Genomic DNA, 9,239 nt, shown 5'->3' with positions numbered 1-9,239 from the left:
CCTGAGCTATAGCAAAACTGGAGCTTCAGCCATCACTAGCTCTTGTGAAGCCAGGCAGATGTGTTACACACACTGCTGCTCTGAAAAGTGGCTTTGGCGAGCTTTTCCAACATTGAAGAACCCTTGTTATCAATGCAACCGCAGAAGAGCTAATTACTGGGGTATCCGTCTGCCCCATTTAATTAGATTCATTTAGCCAGTGACGTAATCCCAAGAAAAATGTGCTTTTAACATCAAGGAAATGCAACAGAAATATGGAGAACATCTGCTTGTTTAACTTAGCAAAGACAAAAACCAGTTATTTTCCTGTTTTAGTCATAACGGATGGTGTAATAGTGACTAATTAGAGGATTACACTTTTCAGATGACAGGTTAGTAAACAAGCATCTCAAATATTAGTGCCAGAGCTCTTGCCAGTCGACATCAAAAGGGGCACGATAAATAAAAGATCATCATGAAATGCACGGATATTTTTGTGGGGGAAAATGATGTTTATAGAGCCACTTAAGGTGCTTTACATTAAATTTTATTTCAGCATCCATGTTGTACCTTCAGAAATTACCAACTCTAAGTAAAAGGAAAATGTTTACCTAAAGCTATCCTCTGACCCCTGCATACAAGTGCACACACATGCATCTGTGTACACTTGAGCAGGCCTAATCATACGCAAAAGCTCTCAGTCCAGAGGAGAGTATGTGCCTGAAGCATGTGATTTTTTTCTTTCAAACTTTGTAGCTGACATACCCCCATCTGCTTACCTGCCTCCTGAAGACACCATGGCCCAAGATGGCTCTCAGCCAATGGCCACAAATATGATGGCACCTGCACTGCCCTCCAATATCAACAGAGGAGGTAAAATGTGTTGTCAGAGTGTTGTCTGTATGTCCTGTCCAAATGTTACTTTTACTCATTTAGACATTAAAAAGGTAGCTGTTTCAGAAACATGGAAAAAAGTTTTGTTTTTGTTTTAAGCCTAATGGAAAGAATTCTCTAGAGCCCATCTTTTTACTTAAACTCTGTCACAGTCCAATATGAGATCTCAGAATTGAATATGGAGGTCTCAGATTCCCACTGGTCTCTGAAACGGACGTAAGCCGTGCTCTGCCATTTTGTGTTACATAGTTAGGTGAAGTGAGTTTCTAGCATTGGTGGTTAGAAAACCGAACTGTCAGTCACCTCTAAAGACAATCTGAGATGCTGTATGTTGACCAGTGTTGAATAATCAGCCAAGATTTATTAATTATGGAAAAATAAACAAGAATATCTGTGATTTTAGCATGCTAATTTGCTTTCACCTTCAATAAATGAGTAAGTGATATATTATCATATATGCATTTATTTACATATATGCACATATATCAAATAACTGTTTAAAATGTATCTGGCTATGATGTGTTACCAATAAATATGGGTTTGTATGGCTGTTTCACATACCTTTATTCACAGGAGGTTGTTAAAAATCTCTGTGCTTACAAAGATAGTCAGAGGAAATGATTGAGTCCTGTTTTACATAACAAATACATCTGTTATTTATATGCTCATGTGTTTTCACGCCTTCAGAACAGCCCCTATGCCACTTTTGGAATTTTTATCTGGGGAGCCCCTGTGTGGGGCCTGTAATGGTCATGATGAGATTATCTCTGTTACCCCCAAATAGAGACTTATTTTTAAGTCTTTTCCTTTAAAATAGCTTAAAAAATGTTCCCAGTTGGAGCCATTTAAAAATCACGTAGTATTTTCAGAGAAAAAAACTTTGACTATTCTCCTGTTGTTACCTGTGGTGGATTCCCAGAACATGGGTCAGCAAGCTACAGCCGGCATACAGATCAGCCCACTTTCTGTTTTTGTAAATAAAGCTTTATTAGAACACACTACTGCCCATTTGTTACGTATTATCTATGGCTAGTTTTTTTTATTTGTTGTTGTGGTTACAAAGGCAGAGTGGAATAGTTGTGATAAAGACCATATGTCTCACAAGATCTTCCTGGCCTTTTATAAGAAAAATGTGTCCACATGTAAGCCAAATGAATAGCATTTTTAACAATGCTGAAAGCTGATAGAAGGCCTATGTGACAGATGGCACAGCCTTCTCTGGGGTTTGGCATAAGCTTTGCTCCTTGAAGAGCAGCATACAGGGAAGCATTGCCTGGAAAGAAACAAGGGAAATAGTATATTTTTCAGCTAAACTACTTATATAAAACAAATAACTGGCTGGTTATGTTAAGAACATGGCAGCACTCGGAAGCACAGGCAGGCTGAACGCTGTGAGTTAGAGGCCTGCGTGGTATACAAAGCTACAAAGAAACTGTGTCTCGAAAAACCACAAGCAATCAAAAAAAGGATGTGGAAGTCTTTCTCCTCCTCCTCCTCCTCCTCCTCCTCCTCCTCCTCCTCCTCCTCCTTCTCCTCCTCCTCTTTCTCCTCCTCCTCCTCCTGCTCCTCCTCCTCCTTGTCCTTGTCCTTCTCCTTTTCCATCTCCCAGTCCTCGTGGATTTTCTTTCCATTTCTTATATTTGTACACTGAAGCCCCATGAGGCTCAGAACAGTAATGATCAATTTGGCAATGGTGTGGTTTGTGTGCCTGGGCTCTCAAAAGGCATGCATAAGAGGTTTTGATGCAGAAAGGGCTCTTTTCCAAGCCTTTTGGTTGAAAGCATTTAGAAGCATTTTCTGTTTAGAGATTCATCAGCCTTAAGAGATTGGGCCTAACAAGCTGCATCCTCTTGGTAAACCTGTGTAGTTTATATCGTTGGCCCATTCTGGGAACGGAGAGAGAAACACACCTGCTTGGCATGACTTGAAGCAAATAGGAGGAGGTTAGCATGGAGTCTGGATGAGAGAGATATATTTTATTCGGGAAGAATGGCCAGCTGACATGGTTTCTTCCTGAGCTATAGCAAAACTGGAGCTTCAGCCATCACTAGCTCTTGTGAAGCCAGGCAGATTCTTCATGATAGGAAGAAGTTCGTTTTCAAGGGTTCGAGAAATCAGAGGTCTGCCATGGCTTTGCCAAAAGCAGTTCCTTTCTTCACAAGCCCCATTGGCACATCCCCAGGCACCTCCTGTTGCTGTGCCACTTGCTTTCTCATTGGTCACTGTATTTCTTGTAGGTAGTGTGCCATAAGGAGTGATTTCAATTATTTCTGCATGTTAACCAGCAAGTTATAAGTCATTTGTATTCAGCAAGTGCTGTTGCCGGGCTTGCTGATCTGGTATATTGGATCTCTGCCAGTTCCCCAATGAAAGGAGAATGCCGCCCTTAGTAAGAAGTACATTGGATCTCACAGAAATGACCTATGTGATCCTCGTAGTTGCCCCTCCCTGTCTTCATTCCACCGTGCTAAGCCAGTTTTACAATGCGGTCTCTGTTGGGGTGCTCCAGGAGTAACTGTGAGCAAATTTCTTTCCTTCTTGCAGATGTTCAAGCTGTTCTTTATGAGGAACCAAAGCACTGGTGCTCTATTGTGTACTACGAGCTCAACAACCGCGTGGGTGAAGCGTTCCAGGCCTCCTCCACAAGTGTGTTGGTGGATGGTTACACTGATCCTTCCAACAACAAGAACCGCTTCTGCCTTGGGCTGCTCTCCAACATTAACCGGAACTCCACAATAGAAAACACCAGGCGACATATCGGAAAAGGTGCTTGTCCCTTTACCCCTCCTGCAAACGTTCATCTTTTCTTCCTCTAGAAGTGACCCCATCATTCTTGTGGCAAATGCAAAATGTTCAGATGCTGCTGTTCGCAGGAGATTCCCAAATGGCCACTAAACCAAGGGTATGCCCAGCCCCCATGTTCAAATTAAAGCAATTCCCTTTGCAGGTGTGAACACTTTGCTTTTGTGTAAGCTCAGTGTCAGTGCTGGTGTGGGTCAGCTGATCATAGCACTCACAGTGCTGATGTAACCCAAGCATTCTGGAAAGTCATTTGGCAAAGTGATTCAAATCCTTTGATCCAGCCGCTTAACTTCCAGGAATGTCTCTTATAGATATTAGTAAAAACCGTCCAGTGACATTTGTCATGACTGCAATAGTAGATAATTAGTGTCAATACTGGTCTGCTGAAGGAGCCTGGTTAAACAGTTACAGCAGCAAGTCATACAGAAATGTGAGAGTTTGCAACACAGGCTTTAATGATTGCAAAACCGGACACACAATTGCAGACTGTTAATTAACAAGCATTTTCCTCTGTTGCTGAAGGAATGCCAATATTTTCCACATCTTTATATTTCATATATTGTCTTAATTTTCTAAAATGAAAAGACATCATTTTTGATATCAGGGAAAAGGGTTTTTTTTTCTTCTTAAAAAGTTTTCTCACTGGGTATTGGTGGCGCATGGCTTTTATCCCAGCACTCGGGAGGTAGAGGCAGGCAGATCTCTGTGAGTTCGAGGCTAGCCTGCTCTCCAGAGGTAGTGTCAGGATAGGCTCCAAAGATGCACAGAGAAACCCTGTCTTGAAAAACCCCAAAAAAAAGTTTTCTCTATATTTTTGTTCTTAAATATATCTCTGTATACCACTAAACAAAATGGATTTCTGCCACAGTGGGTAGAGCTGATACTGGGGTCTTAGCCCTGTGTGTCTGTAGAAATGCCACATTGTGTTTCCTCAGATAGTCTCACTAGCATTTTCTATTAAGCCATTCCAACTAAGCACCTTCTTAGCTCAAAGTCATACTACCTGCCTGTTTGCTAGCCTCTTCTTACTCCCTCGTGAGTCTTGGCCAGAGGGTCCATCTTCCTTTTTGAAGATTTGCTTTTGTTTATTTTCTGTGTGTATAACGGGGCACATAGTGGTCAGAGGACAAATTTGCAGAATTGGTTCTCTCCTTGGTCCATCTTTAATAGGAGGGGATCTAGGTCTCTTCCTCCTTCTTCCTGAGAAGGGGGGATGCTGCCTGATCTTCCAACATGATAAGTTATAAGACGTTTTCAATTATTGTTTTTTGTACTTATTTTGGTGAGCTCCTTTTTCACACAGTATGTTTTTTTTCTATTTAAAAAGTGTCTGTTTTAACTAGACCTCATGTCTTACACCTTCCAGCAGTAATTCTTCAATCAGGGTTTCACTCCTATGTGTTTATTGATCATCCCTTCTCTCTCTCGTAAGTTTTCTGAACAATTTAGTCTTGGCATAAATGCAGAAGACTTTAAGCACACAGGATACCCCAGGAAACTACAGGTTTTATATTGCTCTATTTTTAGAGTGTCCATATACTTTCAACTCTGGTTAAGCAGGACATTAAATACCAAAATGAAAATGTCAACCATTATTATTTTTGAGAGACTTGTTTGTTCCTGAACACACTGGTTATCACAAGCATAACATAGTTAGCTAGATGTCTGTCAGAACGGCTATGTGAGTGGCCAAACTTGACTCTGCCTGTTTGCCTTTCAGCCTATGACTGACATGGTCTGTCCTCTCACAGGCGTCCACCTGTACTATGTCGGAGGAGAAGTGTATGTCGAATGCCTGAGTGACAGCAGCATTTTTGTGCAGAGTCGGAACTGCAACTACCATCATGGGTTTCATCCCACCACTGTCTGCAAGATCCCCAGTGGGTGTAGCGTGAAAATTTTCAACAACCAAGAGTTTGCTCAGATACTGGCACAGTCTGTGAACCATGGTTTTGAGACCGTGTATGAACTCACCAAAATGTGCACTATTCGAATGAGTTTCGTGAAGGTGAGCAGTACCCGCCCATCTCATTCAGGCCTGACCCCCGTCTCACCCCTGCTATTTACAATATGTATATCTGTGCCTTCCTGGTATATATTCCTATCAGTGCCCACTGAGAGCACCATTGTCCAAGAGGTTGTCAGGGGAACTTAGAATATAGTCCTCTCCTCCCACCACGCAGGTCCCAGAGATGGAACTCAGGTCTCCAGGCTTGGTGACAGGCACCTTTATCTCCCCCTGCCTCCCAGTCATCATGCAGTTGGTTTCGGGTCAAGCTAAGGGTTTAGTAGAGTCCAGGCTGGAGCATGTCTTATTCCAGAACAGGCAGCCTAGTCAGTCTGTCTGTCTCAGCAGTCCTTACGGCTCATATCAGCCTGGGGAGGGACAGCCTAGTGAATCTTGTCAGTTTCAGTAAAGGTTTTACGATGTCTGCTTCCTGAGTTTTAAGGACTTTGCCTAGAGGGTGGAGTGTTTCACCTCCCCTTAAAACATTCAGCAATTCTGGAGCTTCCCTATAAGACAGAAGGTTTTATCTTTGAAGATATTGCTACACAACATGTGTAAAAGGTGAGAGAAGAACCAACGTCACAGATTTGTTCTCTGAGCTCCACATGCACACTGTGGTGTACATAAACACACATTCGTGCAACAACAACAAAAAGCTGGGTGCAGTGCTGTGTGTAGTCCCAGCATGGGAGACAGATAGGATCCCTCGGGCTTGCTGGCCGCCAGTCTAGCCTGATTGGCAAAAGCCCAGGTGCAGCAAGAGAACTCATCTCAGAAAATACAGTGCAGTGTGATTGAAGAAGACAGCCAGTGTAGACCCCTGTGCTCTCCAGGCATGGACACACAGATAAAGGGGCAAGGGATTGTTCAGTTAAAGGTGTAGGACTCTTACAGTGGTCCTGGGTTCAGTCCCAGCATCCAGCTGAAGTGGATCACGATAGCCTGTAACTCTACCTCCAGGATCCAACATCTTCTGAAATCCACAGGTACCACACATTCATAGGTAAATCCATACTCAAACACGTACATATTTGCACATTTTTTTAAATAAAATATTAAAAAATAAACCCACTTTGATAATACATGCCTTTTATTCCAGTGCTCAGAAATCAGACAGGTAACCTCTGAGTTTGAGGCCAGTTTGGTCTACATAGGGAGTTTAGGCCAGCCAGGGCTACCCATTAAGAGTATGTCTTAAAAGTATAAGTAAGTAAGTAAAGTGTTAACATAACATTAATGTAGTGGGAAATAAATATTTAAAATATCTTTTTTTTGAAACAGGGTTTCTCTGTGGCTTTGGAGGCTGTCCTGGAACTAGCTCTTGAAGACCACAATGGTCTTGAACCCACAAAGATCCCCCTGCCTCTGATTCCTGAGTGCTGGGATCTAAGCTGTGCACCACCACCTCCTGGCTAAAATATCTTAACTCAAACAACTACTGAATGTATTTTAAATATGTAATTACCCAAGAATAATAATTTTTATTTATTTGTTTGAAATAATGTCTCATTCTGTACCCTGACTGGCCTGGAACTCACAGAGACCTGCCTGCCCCTGCTTCCCGAATGCTGGGATTAAAGGCATGTGCCACTACACCAGACTAAATAGGTGATCCTGGGGTCCTTGGATAGACTTTTGGTGGCCAACGTCCATCCCCAAAAATTACCCATGCTTTTGCAGTATGTTTGTTTTCTTGTGGGATATAGCCATGAGTCCAAACATAATTATGTGAACTAATCATATGATTTTTTACTTGAGATAGAGAGTTAAATGACACCAGTGTGCTTTCTTTTTCCTAGGGTTGGGGAGCCAAGTACCACAGGCAGGATGTTACTAGCGGCCCCTGCTGGATTGAGATACATCTGCATGGCCCTCTCCAGTGGCTGGATAAAGTTCTTACCCAGATGGGTTCTCCCCACAATCCTATTTCCTCAGTGTCTTAAAAGGCCTCTGGCTTCTGTCTCTTGCAAACTGTTGAACCTTGCATGTACTTGAAGGATGGATATGTCAGACGCGTGAAAACCTGACAAGGGAGTCTTGATAATACTTGCCCTCTGTGACCAACTGTTGGATTGAGAAATTAACAAATATTGGTAAAATGATGCTGATATCAAGAATCTGTTTAGTTTACATTGTGACATTCTGTTGTATGATCAACTAAAATGTTGACTTTTAGCAGGACTTTTATGTATAGTTTTAAAGGAGATGGCCAGGGCAGGGACAAATTATCTATTAGAAGAAGAACAATCCTGAGCAGTCCTTTTGTTGGGAGTGTTTGGCAGAGTATTACGCTAATAGTCTTTGAAGTGTGCACTTCATCAGGTTCTGAGAACACACTGAATCATCTTTTGATGGGTTTTCATAATGTTTTAAAACTATTTGTTTAGAAATGAATGGGGTTCTTTGTTTGTTTTTAAAGGTGAATCTTTATGACATACACAGTATTCTTTCTAAAGCTCTATGCTGACTGTAGTGCTGTCTGAATGACATCAGGATTGTGCTCCTTGCTAAATATGTGTATATAGAATATTTGGATCTAAGAAATAGTCTAAATGGTTAGTGGGTATAGAAGGTATTTGTGCGTGGGTTTGGGGAAATTAGAAGACAACCAGAAATGTAGACCATGACCTAATGTTCAGTTTGTTGTCTTAAAGGAGCAAGCTGGTGTCTGAATTTGCTGTATTTCAGTTTTTTAGAGTTTCATGTGACTTTTTTCCTTTCTTTTCTTCTATCTCATCTGCTCTTCATGGCAGTTAAGCAGCTGGTTAATTCCTATAACTGTGAGAACATATAATTCCTTTTATTAGCAAATCAACTGGTTTTGTGTTTCAGTGCCCAGTATATGAATGGCTTGAATTTAATGAGCAGTTTTTACAGAGTTTACAATACAGACATAGGTTTTAAATTCCAAATGAATTGTTTGCCAAACCTGGTAACTGTGTTCATTATTCACAGGTTTAAAGAAGATCCCTATTGGAATCCATTACAAACATTTTTGCTTTGTTTTGTTTTTTTATACTGTTTGGTTTTGTTTTATTTTGTTAATTTTTTCTATTCTCCCCTGCTCTTATACATTGAGTACTTTTATTCCAACACTAGCAGGCTTTCTCTACTGGAAAATTATAAATAAATCTGTCATTATTGAATCCTTTGATTAAAAATGTGTCATTTTCTTTCTTTGCTTCTTAAAATTTGGGATCGGTAAGATGTGGTCTTTTAGCTAAGTCCAGGACAGTCTCCAAAGCCACAGAGAAACCCTGTCTCGAAAAACCAAAAAAAAAGGATGTTGTATTTTAAGTGATCTCACTAGATACATAAAGCTCACTTGGTAAAGTGGGGACATGGAACCTGGCTTGGTAAATAGCAGAGTGATCTAAAGTCAGGAGAAAGGAAACAGGGGGTTTGGGGGTGTGAGTATAGGTGCCAGCAGGGGACAGAGGCATCAGATACCCCTGGAGCTGGAGAATGACAGTTGTGAGCCACCTGATATGAGTTTTGGGACCTGAACTCCAGTTCTTGAAAGAGCAGTATGTGTGCTCTCAAACACTGAGCCCTC

General features: G+C 41.4%; 1 protein-coding gene across 1 annotated transcript in view; it reads left to right on the top strand.

The window, feature by feature from the left end:
- Positions 1 to 7,626, top strand: part of LOC113838826 (mothers against decapentaplegic homolog 1-like) — a 14,467-nt gene extending 6,841 nt beyond the window's left edge. Inside the window, exons 2-5 of the mRNA XM_027434341.2 lie at positions 736 to 852; positions 3,418 to 3,639; positions 5,427 to 5,683; positions 7,483 to 7,626. Coding sequence (XP_027290142.1) covers positions 736 to 852; positions 3,418 to 3,639; positions 5,427 to 5,683; positions 7,483 to 7,626 — 740 coding nt within the window. The remainder of the gene's footprint in view (positions 1 to 735; positions 853 to 3,417; positions 3,640 to 5,426; positions 5,684 to 7,482) is intronic.
- Positions 7,627 to 9,239: the final 1,613 nt, after the last annotated feature.

This window comes from Cricetulus griseus, unplaced genomic scaffold, assembly GCF_003668045.3.
Source record: "Cricetulus griseus strain 17A/GY unplaced genomic scaffold, alternate assembly CriGri-PICRH-1.0 unplaced_scaffold_111, whole genome shotgun sequence".
Taxonomy (NCBI): domain Eukaryota; kingdom Metazoa; phylum Chordata; class Mammalia; order Rodentia; family Cricetidae; genus Cricetulus; species Cricetulus griseus.
The sequence above is the reverse complement of the archived record's forward strand: the minus strand, read 5'-3'. Positions and strand labels throughout refer to the sequence as shown.